This window comes from Cervus elaphus, chromosome 19 (genome assembly GCF_910594005.1).
Source record: "Cervus elaphus chromosome 19, mCerEla1.1, whole genome shotgun sequence".
Classification (NCBI taxonomy): domain Eukaryota; kingdom Metazoa; phylum Chordata; class Mammalia; order Artiodactyla; family Cervidae; genus Cervus; species Cervus elaphus.
This window is the reverse complement of record NC_057833.1, coordinates 48293966-48315306: the sequence shown is the minus strand read 5'-3', so window position 1 is coordinate 48315306 and position 21341 is coordinate 48293966. Positions and strand designations below refer to the sequence as shown.

Genomic DNA, 21341 nt, shown 5'->3' with positions numbered 1-21341 from the left:
AGAAAACACTGTATTGTTTTTAAAAATTTATAAATATTCTAAAAGCTCTACTGGATTTTCTTCTACTTATTCCATGAACTGGTTCATTTATATAAAGCCATTATAAAAAAATAAAGAGCTATTTCATTAAAATGGAATAAACAGGAAAAAAAATAGAGAGTAATGCATTTGCTGCTAAAATGTGTAACACTGCCATGTGAAAATGCCAAATGTTTTGGGGGGGAAATCAACAAAAACAAAACAGGATTTACTTATTTCAGGCTCAATGGTTAATTCACTCTGGGTCTCATTTAATTTCTTTTTAACTGCGGCACAAAGTAATTTAGGTCACTACTATTCTGGGAGTTTTGAAATGACATCTTGAAAAACAAATTGAAACTTACTGACGAGTTCTCTTTGCTACTACATCGTCTAGCAGTTGTTCTGAGTTCAACTGGGCCTGAACCTGAAGGGGAAAAAAAAAGCAGTAGATCCCACAGAAAGCAGAGGATTTGAATCCAAAGAGCTATCCTGCTCTGTAACTTTATAACCCTGTGTGGTAGGTTTGAATGCAGGAGAGGGGCATGTGCCTATTCTGATAACACCTCTTTCTTGGGGTTCCTGTATCAGAATAAGTAGTAAAAACAAATTTATTCCTAAATAACATGTTAAATTCTTATAGGACACTGCCATTGATGACAACAAAAGAGAAAAGAGGGAAAAAAAATTAACCTAATGTCATGTTCTCCATATCCTAAACCCAAACCCTACCTTGATCATGGGTCATGTCTATAATTGATGATTACTAAAGGTGGATGTTCAGGATCCTTTGTGTAAAAAGAAAACACTGTCAAGGGTTTTTTATACCTTCAAGCCTCTTCTGAAAAGAAAAGTTGCCTGTCGAGTGTCTTTCTGATGACTTAATTTATTTCCACTCCTGGTAAAATTATTTGGAATGTTATTTCTGCAACAACAACAAAAAAACACATGTACCATGAAAAGTCTGGGCCACTTAACAACTCTGAAACATCTTGAAAAAATAAGCAAAAATATTTAAAATTCACAGGCTAAAAATCTGAGGTATACTAAACACAAAGATTCAATTATATTGTTTACATGAAGCTATTGAGATCTGATTTACAGATATCATATAACAATCTGGTTAATTTTGGAGCTAATTTATCTTACAAATATTCAACTGTCTAAAAGAATTAGTACAAAGAAAATCACACCTAGGTACATCACTGTCAAACTGTTAAAAACCAACAATAAAGAGAAAATATTGAAATATATTCTCCAAATCTCTCTCCTTCACTCATATACATTGCTCTCCTTCACTCAGAATACATATTATATTAATATAAATAACACAAAAACGCATACTGTTCCACTGTTTGCTCTCTCCTGCATAGAATATTGTAACCTTAATTATGTTTGACTTTACTTTCACCAATTTCTTTCTAATTTCTATAGAAAGTTGGTAAAAGACAAATTTTCATACTTATCTGCTTATTTCTATACATAAATGTTTAACATGTCACCTCATTTTACCTCCAACCTTATAGAGGCTCAAATGCATAATTTCCCTAGCTATTTCAATTAACTAGGGCTCATTAATGGCTCAGGTAATTGACAAATTCTTGACAAGTTCCTCTTTTCCAAAAAAAAAAGTACTCCCAATTGATTCCCAAAACAAAGAGATCATAGTTGAGTAAAGTTACAATTATAGCCATTCCACATACACAAAAACTTCATTTTTTTTTTGCTTTGAATTATCTTCTATATGAGATGAATAAATGGTATTTGTAACTGAAATAATAAAACTTCACAGCTTGTCAATTTCTACTTTATCCTTACTGAGAACAGAGTACCATAATCAGTTCAGTTCAGCTCGGTCACTCAGTCATGTCTAACTCTTTGCGACCCCTTGGACTGCAGCACACCAGGCCTCCGTATCCATCACCAACTCCCGGAGTTTACTCATAATTATGTCCATCAAGTCGGTGATGCCATCCAACCATCTCATCCTCTGACGATCCCTTCTCCTCCTGCCTTCAATCGTTCCCAGCATCAGGGTCTTTTCAAATGAATCAGTTCTTCACATCAGGTGGCCAAAATAATGGAGTTTCTGCTTCAGCATCAGTCCTTCCAATGAATATTCAGGACTGATCTCCTTTAGGATGGACTGGTTGGATCTCCTTGCTTGTCCAAGGGACTCTCAAGAGTCTTCTCCAACACCACAGTTCAAAAGCATCAATTCTTTGGCACTCAGCTTTCTTTCCAGTCCAACTCTCACATCCATACATGACTACTGGAAAAACCATAGCTTTGACAAGACGGAACTTTGTTGGCAAAGTAATGTCTCTGCTTTTTAATATGCTGTCTAGGTTGGTCATAACTTTTCTTCCAAGGAGCAAGCGTCTTTTAATTTCACAGCTGCAATCACCACCTGCAGTGATTTTGGAGCCCCCCCAAATAAAGTCTGTCACTGTTTCCATTGTTTCCTTGTCTATTTGCCCTGAAGTGATGGGACCAGATGCCATGATCTTAGTTTTCTGAATGTTGAGTTTTAAGGCAACTTTTTCACTCTCCTCTTTCACTTTCATCAAGAGGCTTTTTAGTTTTTCGCTTTCTGCCATAAGGGTGGTGTCATCTGCATATCTGAGATTATGGATATTTCTCCCAGCAATCTTGATTCCAGCTTGTGCTTCATCCAGCCTGGCATATTGCATGATGTACTCTGCATATAAGTTAAATAAGCAGGGTGACAATATAGAGCCTTGACGTACTCCTTTTCCTATTTGGAACCAGTCTGCTGTTCCATGTCCAGTTCTAACTGCTGCTTCTTGACCTGCATATACATTTCTCAGGAGGCAGGTCACGTGGTCTGGTATTCCCATCTATTTAAGAATTTTCCACAGTTTGTTGTGATCCACACAGTCAAAGGCTTTGGCATAGTCAATAAAGCAGAAGTACCATAGTAACAGGTCACATTTTAAACAACTGTCTTTGTAACATTTTAAATATCCTTAATTGGTAAAATACATGTAAAGTTTACGCTTTGGTCAGTTCGGTGGCATTCAGTGCATTCACATGGTCGTACCATCTTTAGAAATGTTCACCTTCACAGACTAAACCTGTTCCCCTTCAACTCACTGCCCACCTCCGCCCAGCCCCCAGCTCCTACCCCTCTGCTGCCCATCTCTGTGAATCTGATTGCTCTGGGGGCCTCGCAGGAGTGGAATCACAGGACATACCCTTTTTAATTTAATATCAAAATAATTTCAGCTAGAGACTTCCCTGGTGGTCCAGTGGTTGAGAATCCACCTTTCAATGCAGGGGACACAGGTTCAATCCCTGATCAGGGAACTAAGATCCACATACTCCAGGGTAACTAAGGCTGTGCACCACAACTGCTGAACCCACATGCCCCAACTAGAGAGAAGCCCACGCACCACAATCAATGAATGATCCTGCATGCCACAACTAAGACTGGACAGAGACAAATTATTTATTTATTTATTTATTTACTTTACACTTATTTTTATTAGTTGGAGGCTAATTACTTTACAATATTGTAGTGGTTTTTGCCACACATTGACATGAATCAGCCATGGATTTACATGTGAAATAATTTAAGCTTAAGAAGTATTCATGAAAAATCCTTTCAGATTTGCTTTTCCCACAAATAACATACACTATTCTATTAAGAGCCACTGAGAGTATGTAACAAATTCAGTTTTCAGAATTTTGAGTGATTCTGGCTGAGGTGTTTTTACCAAAACAATCACCTTTTGCAGTTTTTTTCTATATGTCAAGGGAAACAAACAGAGTGATGCTTTTCTTAAGAAGTCTATAATTAGTTAAATTCATCAACAACACTGGTTCTAAGAAATAAGGAAGCTGTAACTAAATGCTTCCATACTGAGTGTTCAAACAGACATCCCATGTCTCGAAAATGACCAGACAACTACAACATCATTGCAAATTCATTGCTTTGAACTCTCAGTATAAGAAGTCCATCTTTATGAAGGATAATAGAATACTGTCTTATATTTGAGTACTTACTTTCTATTTAACTGGTTAGGTCTCTTGAGAGCTGCAACTGGTTTTCTCTGCACTTCATTTTGTCTCAGAAGGTTTGCCTTCCTTTTTAATGCTGGAAAATATCGTTCTATATTCTTTTAGAAAGCAAGAAACTATGTTAATTAGATTGCTTCATGCTCTATAACCTACTATATAAACATTTCTGAAGCAGAATGGACAGGGACTGACCACTACTTAGATGTACAGATTAGAGAAACAGAGAAGCTAAAACAATTTGAATATTTCCAGTCTAAGTGACCAAAAAGATAACCACATTATACTTAAAATACTTGCAACAAAAGAAGAATTCAAACAGAAGAATTTTTTCTATTTTGGTTATGTTCAGTTTGAGATACTCTGAGGGATACACAGGTGATGAGGAAACATGGCTTTGGAGATCAAGAGAAGAATCAGAGAGCCTGAAATGAAAATTTGGGAATCCTTCATTTAAATATGATTTTGATGTCAAGTGAAGGTATAAGAGAGCCAAGTTTCTGATGCAGTTGTAGCACCATAGTGCTAGCCAAGCAATCCCTGATGGTTTCCTTGACCTTGACTGGACTAAAGTTGACCTTTAGAGGTCAGAGGAGAAGTAGAAGAGATAAGTTATCTCTCCTTTGTCTTTTGCTCTCTTAGAGGGTCCTAAGCAGTGTGGTTTGTGCTTCTATGATTCTACTGTTTTTAGCGAATTTGTGTTTTAAGCTTTGTTTGGTGTCTATTCATTTCTATGAGGTGTCTAACGACTTTTGTGGAAACAAAATATATTACAGTGTGCCCACAATCACTGTTTCCCTCCAGCATTTAGAGTCAGTCTTCCTTTTAATTAGCTCCCTCCCAGGACCTCTGCAAACAGTCACTTGTTAGGGCATCCACCAAGTTTAAAAGACTGGTTAATTTCCAGACATGTCTCAGACTCAGCAGTAGCATAACTTGAGCTGTTTCACAAGAGGCTCTTAGACCCCTTGCAAATAGGCTTCTCTCAAATCTATCTTAACAACTAAAGACTGAATTCCTGCAGTGGGCACAGCCTAAACTCAATTGAGAATTCCATTATATAAAGAATTTGACAAGTTACAAAATGTTTAGAGCAGCTCTGTCTCTTGAGGGCATTCAACAAATATCTATCAGGTATCTACAATGGAACAGGTATATTAGTCGTCAGATATACAAAGATATCTAAGTTATAGTCCTCATCTTCAAGTAATCCAGTCTAACAGACAGATGCATATTAATGGTTAATTATAATATACTGTGGTAAGTTATGTAATAGGACGATATGTGAAGTACAGTGATAACATTATAACACAGAGAGATTTGCATATGCACAAAGAGAAAGAGATATGAAAGAGGAAACTATGACTTTAGATTCTTGGAATGTCGAGGTATGTTTATGGCAGAGAAGAGGGGGTGAAGGTAACAGTGTGGAGTGCAGGTTTAAAGGTGGACATAGGCCAAATACAAATACTGCATATACTACATTCCATGCTAAATAAAATCAACAATTTAGAATCCTTGAAAGATTTAAAACATATTATGTGATGTAAATCAGAGAAAGACAAATATATGGTATCATTTATATGTGGAATATAAAAAAATGATATAAATGAACTTATTTACAAAACAGAAATGGACTCACAGACATAGAAAACAAACTTCTGGTTATCAAATGGATAGCAAATAAGGGGAAGAGAGATAAACAAAGAGTTTGGGATTAATATACACATACTATGATGTATAAAAAAGATAAGAAACAAGGATCTACTGTATGGCACAGGGAATTATAGTCGATATCGTGTAATAACCAATAATGAAAAATAATCTGAAAACATACACCTGAATCACTTGCTACACCTGAAATTAATACATTATAAATTAACTGTATGTCAATACAAATAGTTTAAAAAAAAGAGAGAGCTAATTTCCAAAACACATGTGTGGGAAGGAAAAAAGGGAGGTTGTAATAGCAAAGAAGCCTGAATAGAAAAACATAAATTTAAAAAATTCAATGTCATATAAGATTAGCACATGAAATGTCCACTTTTTCTCTCTCCACAAAAATTCAGTCCATCATTAAAGAGTAATTCAGGTTTCCATATTTTCTATGAAGGCTTTTCAAAAGTCTTTGACAATATGAACTGTATCTTTTACTTAATCTAGATTCCGTTGTATTTTAAAAATATGACCAGTATCCCAAAGATACAAATTAAAAAACACAAAAATTACAATAGTCTTCATTTTCATGAACATTTAGAAAAGAAATGTAAAAGCAGGAATAAAGAATATCAACCATACAGAAGAAATGCTATGAAATTAGACTAATGATAGCCCATTCCGAGCTTAATATTTTGTCTTTAATAAAAACACCAAAGACCATTTTATAGGTAAATGTAAAAGTTCCTTCTATAATGTTACTGTCACATGTCATTTTCCTTCAAAATACCTGCCATATTATAGTCATTTAGTTATCTGTGTGATAAATTATTTAATATTTATTTGAGTTCTCCATGAGGACAGGGATTTTCTATTGTTAATACAGAATCTCTTGCATCTAGGACATACTGAGTATTCAGTCAACATGAATTAAATGATGAATACATGGTCAAGAGCTGTCAACAGTCCATTAATGTATTGAGAATTTGTGTTCATGAGTCTAAGGCTTGTATATGTGTACAAAAGTGTTTACAAAGAATATCTAGCAGTAAGTTTTCCCTAAGAATTTTGATATAAAAAATTATTCCTTGAGGGAAAGAAATTAAGATATTTAGTCTATTTGAATGTTGTTCTATTAAAGTAGTATTTTATTACTTAAGTATTAAAGTAATAAAAGTTTAAGTGTACAGTTTGATGAATTTGGGTAAGTACATGTAATCAAGTAACCACATCATAACCAAGATATAAAACAGTACCCTAACCCTTAAATGTTTCCTTATGCCCCTGCAATTTCCTTCCCTCACATGACTCTAACCTCAGGGAATGACTGATCTGTCACTATAGTTAGTTCAGCCTTTTATACAATTTCAAAGAAACAGGATCATAGTACATAGTATTTTGTGTTTGAATTCTTCTGCTCAGCATGATGTTTTGAGATGTAGCCACACCGTCTTTGCACATTAACATTTATTCCTATTTTACTGTTGAATTCCACAGTATGAAGATAAGGTATTTATAAACTATCAAAATCAGACAAATGATCAAAACTACCCATTAGCAGAAAGTAACTGCTATTTATGCAGTTATTTTTTTACGTTTACAGAAGTACTAAATAGTTTAGTACTATTACTCCAGTTAAAAGTTCTACAAAACATAACATACCCTCAGTTTTAGGAAATTGTGAATCTAAAAGGAAAATTTTATAGAACTGACACTGACAAGGTAATATATTCCAGTCAAAAAATTCCTTAAGAACTTTCACTTGGCAGATTAAGCTTTCTCTAAACAAAAGAAAAAAATTCATTCTTATAGATGATCATTCCCCTCCTAGCACAGTCATTTGCTGTCTTAGTAAATACTAGTAATATGAGTATGCTATCTTTCCCACTTAGTAATTCACTTCATCTGTAAGAAAATGTACATTTTTATTGAAATAAAATCTTACTATTTCATATAAACTGTGGAAAGGAAGAGATAAAGTAACAAGATGTCTAATTATGGTCAGGACTTTTTTTTAACGTAGAAAATTTCTAAGTATATTAAAGTATTGGGGTAATTCATTTAATGAATATAAAAGGATGGTGTAAGTTATTTATACATAAAAAGAAATTTCGTAAATTGCTAGAAAATGATCTGCTTCACAAGTACTATGTCATTCCTGTTCAGATATTAATCTACATTCAGGTTGAGAGAAAGGTTCTTAAGAAACAGGAAATTTCAAACCATACCTTTTCCAAATCTTTCAGTCTTTGAATAAAAACATCTTGCCATTCAGTACATTATTCTATAATTTATAGAGCTTATAAGTATTCTATAATTTAACACCTTCAATTTTCACTATTTTTAAACAACTCAAAAGACTATACCACAATCTAAAATTTTTACTGGAGCAAGTTCTGTGATAAAGTTTTAGAGATAGCTGTTGGTGATAGCAGAAGTGAAAAGTTAAGGTGTAAAGAGCGTTGTGGTTAACCAGAATACACATTCTTAAGATATTTTAAGAAATGATTCATGTCCTGAATTTTTAAATTAAAATATGTATTACTTTCATAATCAGAGAAACCAAACAGATTAAAAAATAGAAGAGTAGAACATTAAATTCCTTGGTGGCTCAGACTTACTAAGCATAAGAAATTAAAGAAAAACCATGTGTGAAACTATTTTAAGTAATGCTTTATTTGGCCAATTTGAAATTTACTCCATTGAGATGTAAATAAAAAGCCAATTAAGATTTGAAAAGTAGTTAATTTACAGTGGGTAAATAATTACAACTCTAATTAAAAACATAAACTAGAGGAAACAGTTATCTACCCAAGAGAAATGAAAACCTGTGTCCCTACAGACTTACAGGGATGTAAGCAACATTATTCACAATACCCAAAAAAGTGAAAACAATGAAAATGTTGTCCATCAACTGGTGACTGGATAAGCAAAATATAGTATATCCATATAATGGAATATTATTCAATAATAAAAAGAGATGAAGTACTGAGACTTGCTACAACATGATAAACCTCAAAGTATACAGCTAACTGCCAGCCCACATACTACTGTATGATTCCATTTACACGGATACCTTGGAGTTACTGGGGATTTGGTTCCAGACCACTGCAATAAAGTAACTACCACAAAAAACTGAGTCACAAGAATTTTTGGTTTCCAAGTACATATAAAAAATAATAGTTACACTATAGTCTGTAAGTGTGCCACATTATTATGCCTAAAAAAAGAATGTACATACCTTACTTTAAAAATACTTTATTGCTAAAAAAATGCTAACCATCATCTCAGTCTTCTGTGAATTGTGATCTTTTTTCAATAGTACCATCAAAGATCACCATAACAAATACAATGATGAAAGAGTTTAAAATATTGTGAGGATTACCAAAATGTGACACAGAGACACAAACTGAGCAAAGGCTGTTGAAAATAAGGCACCAACAGACTTGCTCAATGCAGGGTTGCCACAAATCTTCAGTTTGTAAAAAACGCAGTATCTGTGAAGCATAATAAAGTGAAGTGTAATAAAACAAGGTATGCCTGTATATGAAATGTGTGGGAAAGGCAAATTTATAATATATTTCCAGCAAGTAGATTAGTGGTTGCTTGGGGGCATATGATGGGGTATGACTGTGAATGGACATGAGACTTCTCTTTAGAGTGATAGAAATGTTTTTCTAAAATTAATTATTGTGATAATTGTTCAACTCTAAATTTTCTAAAATTCACTGAACTGTACACTCAAATGAATTTTACAGCATAAAATTATACATCAATAACCTATTAAAAACTGCAGACACACACTAATCTGTTAAAAACGGTATACATACACACGTGTGTGTATGGGGCACGTGCACAGGAAAGTCAAGAACCTATAAAAAAAAGTTTATATTTGATAATGTGGAAGTTTAGGTATTCTTCATGCATGACAATCATTTTTATTTAATTATTAAATTTTTTATATAAGCCCCAAAGCACTACATTAAAAAACCAAAATATTCAAATAAAATGTTCTCTCAAGCTCATTCACAAAAATATTAGTACAAATAAAAGTTTCTTTTTTTTCCTTAGTTGAAATATAGTTGATTTACATATTGTGTTAGTTTCAGGAGTACAGCAAAGTAATTCAGCTGTAAATATATATGTATTTTTCAGATTATTTTTATTATAGGTTATTATAAGATACTGAATATAGTTTCCTGGATATACAGTAAATCCTTGTTGCTTATCCATTTTGTGTAGTAGCTTGTATCTGTTAATCCCATACTCCTATTTCATCCCTCTTCTCCCCATTCCCTTTGGTAACTGAAAGTTTGTTTTCTACGTCTGTGAGTCTTATTTCTCTTTTGAATACAGATTCATTTGTCCCAGAGTTTCTGATTCAGGATTAACCATGCTCCCTACCTTGTCACTTAGAGGTGGTCGATTCATAGGACTAATTCCTTTTCGAATTCCAGTTGCTTTCCTAGCTGCAAGGCCAGTGATAACTCCATAAGGACGTCTCTTCCCAGGCATCACTCTTCCTCTACGGCTCAGATTATTCTTACCAAAACCTGTAGAAGAAGAGGAAAAAACAATCTAAGAATCAACTGAGTGGCCCACAGGTGACAGGACATTGTATTTCTTAAGTAGGGTGGAGGACATGAGAGTTTTTCATTATATAACACTTCTTTTATTATTACTATATTTTATAAGCTGCACTGAAAAGGGTTCTGCTGCTGGTAATGGACTGCAAAGGACTAGAGGATCCTCACATTTCCTCCTAGCTATCTTCTCTTCAGAATTACTCTCAACAAAGAGAACAGTCTCAACTTTCCCTGTGCAGCTGCTAACCACATATGCTTATTGAGCACTTGAAATATGACTAATCTGAATTTAGATGTAACAAAAGAATATATAATATTTCATTAATTATTTCACATTAATCATACATTATAAAGATATCTCAGATGTACTGGGTTAAATAAAATACATTATTAATAGGTGCCTCACACTTTATTTGTTTGGTGGCATTGATTTAGAGTGGAATCACTATCTCCTATTTACTTACTATGCTGCAATCTGGGTTCTTTGTTTTCAGTCTTACTGTATTCCAACTGCTTTTGCTAAAGTCTGCAGTAAACTCCAATGAATATTTTAATCTCTGTGGCACATGACATTACTGACTTCACTCTTCCATTATATATCTTACCTATTTAAACACTCATTTTCTAATTATGAAAAAGTAAACATGTTCAACTGCAGAAATCTTAAAGACATATAAAGTATAAATAAGAATATAAAAGTCACCACCATTATTAGGCCACCACTTAAAGATAACAACTATTAACATTTTACATTATTCTAGTATTTTACTTATACACATATATTTCAAGTTAACACTTTTAGATTCAACTGTTTTTAAGCAACTCAAAAGACTGTATCGCATGAGGTAATTTACAATTTTGTAGTATCGTGGGCCCAGAAAGCAGACCAAGTCAATCTTCCAGCAAGCATACTTCACACTCAAAATACTACTTTGTAGTCTATGTTTACACTGTATTGTGAATATTGTGAACTACACTAGGTAACAACTGTGATATTGGCCATCCTTAATTCTAATGCCTTTAATATTCACACTAATCATTTCAGTTACTTCTAGCATTGCTCTACCATAAATAACATTACAATAACACTATAGATAACACATTTTTATACACATCCATGATCATTTCTTCAATATATAAATTTCCAAAGGCCAAAATGCTGTATCTAAAGCAAATTCTTAAGGATTTTGATTCTTTTGGTAAAAAATCTCCTCCAGAATGACTATATTTATGTATATTTCCAGGAACATAAGTTTGCCCATTTTTCCACATCATTGACTACTTTGACTATTATTCTTTTTAATCTTTATCACTTTATGTTTGAAAAAAAAAAAAAAAAAAACTCATCACATTTGGTAGTTTACTAGCAATAATGAACACTTGCCATGTGTTTTTTTTTTTTTTTTTTTTTTTACTATCTTTCATTCCCAAACAGCCATGTTCATAAATCAGTCTTTTAGGATCAAGTTCTAATTTCCTTTGATGTTTTGATAGAAGAATTACTTTAAATTTATAACTAATTTTTCAAGGATTGATATCTTTACAATATCCAGGAATGTGCTGTCTTTCCACTCATTCAAGTCTTCTTTGGTCACTAAATTGGCATAGTAAAGTTTCAAGCTTTTCCCCCCAAAGGTCCTGCACAGTTCTCATTAAATTTATTACAGGTATTTCATATATGTTATTAATCTCAAAAAAAAGATCCCTTTCTATTAATAATTTTCATACTGTCATTCCTGGGATTACAGAAAGCTACTGAGGTTTCAATGAATAGCTTCTAATCAGCTATCTCACTGAATTCACTTATTAGTTCTAACAGTTTTTCAAATTATTTTCTTGGGATTTCTGAGTGACAATCATATTACTCACAAATAATACCATCTTCTTCCTTCCAATAATTACACCTCGAATTCTTTTACTTCTTAATGCAATGGCCAGGAATTCCAAAGGACTATTCTAAGTAACAACTGTGACATTGGCTATTCTTAATTCTAATTTGGGGGGGAATGTCTTTAGAATGGAATCCTGCATAATACTATACACCTTCAATGTGATCACAGGTCTAACAACTTGCTTCACAGTCAAACTAAATAAACTTAAAATAGTTTACTGTAGGATTTCTCAGGACTAACGTGTGTGATGAATCTCTTAAGTAATAATCATGTATATGTCATTCTCAAATATCTAATTCCATAATGCTTTTTGCGGTGTACCAATTTTGAGACCAGAATTCAACAAGGCAGTTAGAAAAACCTGTTATGATGGTTGAACCATTTAGAATTCATTGCCTTTACTGCCCCACTTCTGTTTCTGGAACATATCTCTTACCGGTTGGCTTAATATGAAGCTTTGTCAGCAGAGGGTGCTGCAGGGACTCTAGAAGCTTTTCTTTCAAGTTCTAGTGTGTGCAACTCAAGGTTTGTTTCTGTGGCATAGGACAGTCAGTGGCACTCATTATCCCTTCCCCCCCAAGCTAAGACTATGGTGAGGTAAGAGAGGCGCCTAAGGCACAAAATTTGAGAATGAATGACACTATAAATTTTAGGCTCTAGGTATCTATCTAGATCTAGTCCTAGGTATCACTCTAACTTTGACCCTGCTCATCATCCTCCAGTAAATTAAAACTCCCTCATCCCTCCAGATCACTTCCCAGTGAATTCTATCTGCATGGCAACTCAGTATGGTGGGGAATTCATGTAAATTTGTTCCTTTTTTGGGTGCTCTGCCTTAGGACTAAAAGTAATGATCTTATTACTTTTATAATCAGCAAAAAAGCAATAGAGATACAACTTTTAAAAATATTAGGGTCAAACTGTTGCTACTCTATGTGTGATTTCCTTCTAGAATTGCAACCAAATGAAGATCAAGCATGTTGTGGAAGCCTCTAGTTCAAATTAAATCTGTAACAACTTGCTATTTTTATTTGTATTAAATAATGAAGCATCTACTACTGTGCTAGGTACTGTGTTCTGAGTACTTTAAATGAGAACTTGATGAAGCTGATGCTAACATTTCAGTTTTGCAAGTAAAATAAGGCAAAGAATAGTGACTACCCAGAGGTCATAGTTAGAAAATGGCAGAGTCATGATCTAAGTGCAAATTTCTGTGGCTCAAAAAACTGAACACTTTTCCAAACAATTAAATAATAATAAAAGGCAGAATATAATCTGGTACATTTCCAAAGAGGAAAAAAAACAGCTATAACAGAAAAGGCAGGCTCTGAGCTAGCTACAAAACACAAATGATGTGAATAAGGAATAAGGCAAACAGTGACAAGTACAATACAAAGACATAGGCAAGCACAGTGTACTGAGAGATAGTCTAGAGAAAAGGATAAGAAGTGAATGGATGTGGTAGGCACAAATAAGAGGGCTCTAAGTGGGGATAAAGACTATACTTGAACAGGAATTAAGGGGGTCATGGAATTCATGATTAGATTATATCAGTCTTGAAGCAGTATCTTATACTGAATGGAAGAAAGACAGAAGGCAGTGAAACCATTCTGGATGCCATTGCAACTCTAAAACATAACATGATAAGGGACTGGGAGAGGAACAAAGAAATCTGAATGTATTCCAAAAGAAAGAGTGAATCAGTAGAACAAAGAGAAAGTTTAAAGAGAGCATGAATCCATTATTATACCAAAGTTTGAAGCTTAGATGAGAAAGACTCATGAAAAAATCTCAGTAACAAGAATAAAAAGAGGTGGAGAGAGAAGGATTGGGAATTTGGGATTAGCAGATACAAACTAGTGCATATAGGCTATATAAACAACAAGGTACACTACTATATAGCACAGAGAACTATATTCAATATCCTGGGATAAACCATAATTGAAAAGAATATGAAAAATAATATATATATATATCACTGAGTCACTTTGCTGTACAGAAGAAATTAACACAATACTGTAAACCAACTATACTTCAATAAAATTTTTAAAACCACACAAATAAAAGGAGGTTCTATTCCTAGGAGCTTTCTGACTATTACAGTCACTGTTCCCATTCTCATCACCTTTCTACAATCTCTTATTTCTTTTTCAACGGCTTCTCCTTTACTTTCTAACAAGCCTAGATCATCCCTTTCTTCTCCTTCCTTTTCTACCTTTGAGCAAACTTCACTAGCAAACTTCTCAGTTTTAGCAACAGTTCTATTTTTCACCCTTTAATTGTCATGTTTCATGCAATAGTCTTTTCTCAGTTTTCATTCATTTAGCCCCTTTAGAAAGTTCTCTTGTCTTTCCAGAGTACCTTCATTCTCATTACTTCAACTATTACCTCTATGAAGAGCCTTCCACATTTTAAGCTTCACCAGAGCAGCAGTTGAACACTAGTCATGTGTTAGAGGGACATATGGAACTTTAAAAATACCCAGATCCTACTTCTGCAGATTCTGGTTCAGTAGCAATGGAGTGCAGCCAGATATCAGTATAATTTATAAAACTCCATAGGTTCAACTAATGTTGAGAACTAAACCTAGACACAGGAATTTACATCTTTCTTTTGAATCTACAGCCCAATTCCTTCATGAATTTCTTTCACAGACATATCCAGTTGCCTAAACTAATTTCTGCAGTCAAATCACTTACACGAAGATTTGAGGGATTTTCTAGAAAATATCATTATCACAAAGTGTATGCAATTGTATTACTGGCTCATTTTCAAATCAGCACACAAACTTTTCCCTATCTCTTCTATATCTAAAAGAGACGGCATTCTCAACCTTTTTGGTCTCAGGACCTCTTCATCCTCTTAAAAAATTACTGAGGAGCCCAAAGAGGTTTTCTTTCATGAGTTTATGTTTACTGAAATTTAGCATACTATAAGGGTGGTATGCTGGTGGCTCAGTGGTCAAGAATCTGCCTGCCAATGCAGGAGATGAGGGCTCAATCCCTGGGTCTGGAAGATCCCCTGGAAAAGGAAATGGCAAACCGTTCTAGTATTCTCGCTTGGGAACTCCCATGGACAAAGGAGATTGGTGGGCTACAGTCCATGGAGTTACAAAACTCCATAGACACGACTTAGGGACTAAAAGTAACAACAAGCAGCCATACTACAAATGAAAACTAAAACATTTAATAACGATGCTATTTTAAAGCTCACTAAATGTAGGGCAAAAAACATTTTTTAATGAAAAACAATTATTTTCCTAAACAAAAAAATTTAATAAGAAGAGAGGCACTGATTTGCATTTTTGCAAATCTTTTTAGTGTGTGGCTTAATAGGAAATTTTCTGTTTCTGCATCCAATCTGTTTGATCACATGCTGTGTAGATTTTGGAAAAGTCCACTGTACATTCATGAAAGAATACGACTGAAAACACAATTAATGTCTTACTATTATTATAGAAAACTTTGTTTACAACCCTTGAGTCCTGGGGAGTCCCTAGGATCTCTGGACAACACATTGATAATCGCTGTTGTATAGTATTCCATCCCTGAAGAACATTTAGGTTGTTTGTACAAATATGCATTGAGTGACTAAATTACATTTCAGGAATAGAATTGGGAAAACTTTATTCTCTTATGTGTTCAGTCATCAAAAATAAATGATTATTTGCTAAGGGCTCTCTGCTTATTCTGTTACCTCAAGATAACATTCTCACTGACATTACAATGTGGAAATCTGAACTTATCCAAACCAATCAGAGCTTAAGAAAATCCCGTATCTCTCTGAACATTCAGTGACAGGAGCAGCTGCTCTATTTTAGGCCCTGTCACATGGAAATGGAGAACATACAAGCACAAATTCAATCTTAAAAGATCCTAAGGCACTTGCAGATCTTTAGCTCAACGCTCAGATCATAATCTCTGTAAAAGGAAAGCTTTTCTGATCCTTTATGAACGAGATCCTATTTCACCTTATTGATTAAATCACCACTAATTATCTTAGCACAAAATGCCTATCTAAAATCCTATACTATAATCAGACCTTCTCTCATGATATTTCTCAACTCAAATGTTTTTCACCTTATCTCTGTCACCAGAAGTTCCTTGAAGTAAGACTGCATCTTTACAAACCCCAATAAGCTGGTCAATTCAGAGCATTTATCAGGTATTTAACAAACGATTAGCATAAACAAATATATTTCTGGCTTCTATGAACTCAAAAATTATTGTAATATAAATCATATTTAAATATGGAATGTTGAGTAACATAAGAAACCTCTAAACATAAATCACTGGAATTAAATATTAATTTTCTATAGCTAAATACCTGTCACAAGATTTATTCTCTTGAGTCCAGCTACCCAAGAAAATTATTAGGAAAGAATAAATTTTTCTATACAGTCTAATTTTAGTTATAGGTATATGTTGAGGATATGTTGGCATATCAGCTGTTAAATGTAGGATTAATTATGTTCAATTTATTGGAGATTACTTGTTATGTTTTTTTAACATATATAGGACAAAAATCAACTTAAGAATTAGTTTATCAAACATTTTTTCACATGTGTAAAAAAGATCTTGAGTTTTAAAAATCTGAACAAATGTTTATTTTAAAATGCTGATGCAACTGCTAAAAAAGTTAATGAGTCACATTTAATTAATAGTATTCCCTTACTGCCTTAAGTTCATTTTGGAACAAGATGTTATAAATAAATAAGCTTCTAGATTACTAAAAATAACTGTATATGTAGAGTTCCAAGACAATAGACCACATCTAAAGCATTCAATTCCTCGTTACCTTTGGAGATTTTAACAAATCCTAAAGATCCTGCATAAGATAAGTAACCTAGAAATAATTTTCTATGCAAAATAGCAGTCTCCATGTATTTAAAAGGTTTTTATATAAGAAAGGTAATTTGTTTCCTATAACTCTATAGAATTAACAGGAAGGCATGATTTAATTCAAATTAAGAGAATTTTCTAATAAACAATATGTCTCCAATAATGGAATAAGCTATCTTGTGAGGTGGTATGTTCTCCCACTGAATGTATTCAAGCTAGAGTAACACAGTCATCCATCAGACAGACTAACATCTAACCGCGAAGGAGACTGAGACTTTATGATATGTAAGATCCTTTACAAATCTATATCCCTAAAAATAATAAAGACTTTATATACTGAGTTTACTTTAAAATGACTTAATGTTTTTAAGACACACCAGTTAATCACCTACTTAAGGAAACTTGAATTGCTACCAGATTGTAAGATTAAACAAAACCCTGAGAGAAGGAAAAACAGAAATCACTGATATATTTCCTCCATGTTTTAAGTATGTATCAAAGATAGCATACTACGAACCCATAAATAATTGGCACTTTATTAAAGCTTACTTGCAAAACTTACCAGAATTCTGTTGAATACCCCATCTTACTCTCATCCTGAATTGCCTGGCACCACTTTGCTGAAGTCTTCTATTTAACCTCGGGAAATTCTGCTTCTTTCCTTCCTTTCGATTCAATTTGATGATATCATCTGTGATAGACAAAATGTGATGATTATCTTCATCTTAACTTAATGACTCAATTACTCAGCCTCATTTTCTAGTTGACAGATTTCCTATGTCCCTAACTTCTTTTCTACTTTGGAAGCACTTCCTTAAAAGGATAATAATTCTAAGAACATAAAAGCTCAAATCAGCCAATATATTTGGAGCAGTGAAGAAAGGTTTCATAAGAAAAGCTGAAGTCAACAGACCAAAACAGAGCTAGTAATTAATGAAATTTTCCATTATTCATAGTATTTCTTTTCCCTAATAAATGTAAATAAGCAGAACCTGTTTATAAAAATTATCTGTATTTATCTTCTATAAACAAAGAAGTCTCCAGTTTTAAAGATGACCACCTTTCAATAAAACCATTGGCAGTCAAATAATAAATCATTCATAAATGAAATTTCTAAGTTCATCTCAAATTAGCAAATCTTTACTGTGTATATATTATGGTGCAATGAATGTATGTGGCAGGCTGTTCCGTATAGAAACAAACAAAAGTAAAATATGACTACTCTCAATAAATTTAAAATTAGTGACAGAAACAGACATGTAAATAATGAACACAAAAGACACATAAGTAAACAAGTACCATACTAAAGGTACAGTATAAAAAGAAAACACTACTGGTTCTCTGCTTGTTTAGCAAAGCAATTCGGGGTTACCTTATTTTTCTTTTTACACAGTTCTCTCTCTCTTTTTTTTTTTGGTCATGCCAAGGGGCACATGGGATTGTGGGATCTAATTCCTGGACCAGGGATGGAAAACGTGTCCCAAATGGAAGCTTGGAGTCCTAAGCACTGAACCTCTAGAGAATTCCCTCTGCACTGTTCTAAGTCTCATTATCTACAAAAACACTTTCAAACTGTCCCAAGGTAATTCACAAACAACACACTGCCCTAATATCACAAAAGAACAATGTCACGATCAGGAAACTAAATGTACTGCAGATCCTATTTACGTATGTTAAAAGGAGATTACTAGCAGACAAAAAATACACATTTAAGAATATTCATGCAATTTCTCTAAAGTTCCAACTCCAATTCTGATTTGAAACTATAGCAAATAAACCAAAAAACTGAACACTGTCAACACTTCTAAATAAAATTACCAAAACTAACAAACCTGTTATTTTTTTCCAAACTGCTCTAAATACAAATAATTTAACAACTGTATCAATATAACCACAGTCTTTTCTAAAGTCAAAGAAGGATATATAAGGATCTTTTTGTATAGAGCACTACTCTATCTCACCCATCTTCCACATTTAAGACTTTAAATTACATTCAAACAAATAGCCATACAAAATAATTCAAATCTCAAGAAGAGATAAATCTTTCAGCTACAAAAAAATTCATCAAAGTTAAAGGCACTCAAAAAGTTTTTATAGAATACAAAGATTTCACAAATCTCAGAGGCATGAACATGTTAAATTCTCAGTAAGCAGAAAGAAAATATAGTTAGAAAGCCACTACTTTCGAAGCACTACTTTCCTTTAACAAGGTGCTACTTATTCTTCACCAAAAGTCTGAAATCTCAGAGTCATGAAAGTATTCCCCCTCCAAAATTAATTTGGTCTGGGAACCACAAAACAAGAAAAGGCAGAGTATAATTCTGACTAACCAGGCTGATTTTTAACCAGGCTATTTTTAATAGGGCACTATAGAGTATAAACTAAAAATTAAAAGTAGCAAAGCATATCAAATATAAAATTATGTTTTATATTTAAGCATTTTATTATCTAAATCCTCAAATTAAATGGAGCTACTATGACACAGAAGATTCTTCAAATCTAAAGAAAATGGCTTTCTCCTAATCAAGGAGAGATAGTAACTGAGTACTAATAAGATGGTTCTTAAAGCATGTATTCATTCAATTCTCACAATAATTCCATGAAGTAACTACTTTAATCCCCATTTTCAAATTAAGAAACTGAGTCACAATGAGGCCAGCTATTGATAGCCTTGGTAGATAATTCTATGTGAACAGTCACATAAACCTGACAGAGCCACAGTTAGAAACAAAACAAAAAATTAAATTCTAAAACCTATGCAAGCCTGATAAAATGGGATATTCAGTTTATCAAGGATAAAGTGGGATAGTCACAAAACATAATAATTACTTAAAATACCTGTCTCTTCATCACCTCTCTGTGAAATTCACTTAAAAAAAAAAAAGGCACCTGACAGAATGCTGCATGTTCTTAAGGGAGAAAAGAGACCAAGTTCTAGTTTAGCTATCTATTGCATTTCATCTCTACCGTCAAAGAGAATTATCCCTCAGTTTTCTTCACTTGAACTCCCTAATTACCAAACAAAATGCATACAAAAAACTTAGAAACTTAAGAAATATATTGGTTATGAAAACACACTTTTAACACTTTCTACATCTACAGCATGGTGCTCTGAAATACTGATTCCATCCTTAACTTGCTGTGCAACTTGGGCAAATTACTTAATTTCTCTAGGTTTCATAAAACAGAAATAACAACAGTCACCTATATAGTGTGTGTATGTTTGTAAATATGGTGCTTACAGTGTACCAGGTACTGTTCTGAGCAGTTTATCCATGCCTATTGACTCATTTAACACTTACAGCAACCCTCTGAGGTAGGGCCTCACCTTTTTACAGATGAGGCACTAAGAAGCAATTTGCCCAAGATCAAATGGCTAATAAGTGGCAGAGACAGGATTTGAATTGAGATAGTTTGGGATTCCATGCTTTTCATCAAACAGTTATATACCTTATAGGGTTACCACTGGGATAACTTAACACACATATAAAAATGCTTAGTCCAGTGCCTGGCAGGTAGTAAGCACTCTAAATATTTACTATACTTTTTCTTGGCCTTAGTTCAAAAGATTTCTCATGTATTTAGAGGTCACTGCTGACTAGCATTAAGGCAAGAATATGATTTTCTGATGATCTGCTTAATTCGTATCTTGGGTTCTAACTTATGACAACAACAGAAAGCAAGAGTTCTTGACTTAATGACTAAAAATCTTGCAAAAAACAAAGAAACACAACAAAAAAGAAAAATAACCTCCTTGTAAAAGTTACACTTTTGTATGCCCTGTGCTGTGCTTATTAGTCAGTTGCTCAGTCGTGTCCAACTCTTTGCAACTCCATGGACAGTATCCCGCCAAGCTCCTCTGTCCATGAGGATTCTCCAGGCAAGAATACTGGAGTGGGTTGCCATGCCCTCCTCCAGGGGAATCTTTCCAACCCAGTAATCGAACCCAGGAAGCCCAAAGATACTGAAGTGGGTAGCCTATCCCTTATCCAGGGGATCTTCCCGACCCAGGAATCGAACCGGGGTCTCCTGAATTGCAGGTGGATTTTTTACCAGCTGAGGTACCAGGGAAGCCCCTCTGTATTTCCCAGAACTTTTCAAATATCCGAAAAATTGTAGGCCTCAGGCAGAGCTAACCATATCTAATGTCATAACCTAAATCCCGATAAAAACAGCATTACTTTTAAACCAATCAAGCCAAACAGACTAGTGCCTCCGTGATGTTAGGTCTGAATTTTTAACAGAATCGCCCATCTTCCTGCTTTTTACCTAGTTGTCACCAAGCCACTCCAACTCTTCTAGGTCCT

General features: G+C 33.9%; 1 protein-coding gene across 1 annotated transcript in view; it reads right to left on the bottom strand.

The window, feature by feature from the left end:
- FYTTD1 (forty-two-three domain containing 1) overlaps window positions 1–21341 on the bottom strand; it is a 30758-nt gene that overhangs the window by 8436 nt on the left and 981 nt on the right. The window contains exons 2-6 of the mRNA XM_043873882.1: window positions 17597–17725; window positions 10120–10268; window positions 4048–4160; window positions 847–943; window positions 384–445 (exon numbers count right to left, since the gene is read on the bottom strand). Of these exons, the coding sequence (XP_043729817.1) occupies window positions 384–445; window positions 847–943; window positions 4048–4160; window positions 10120–10268; window positions 17597–17725 (550 nt within the window). The remainder of the gene's footprint in view (window positions 1–383; window positions 446–846; window positions 944–4047; window positions 4161–10119; window positions 10269–17596; window positions 17726–21341) is intronic.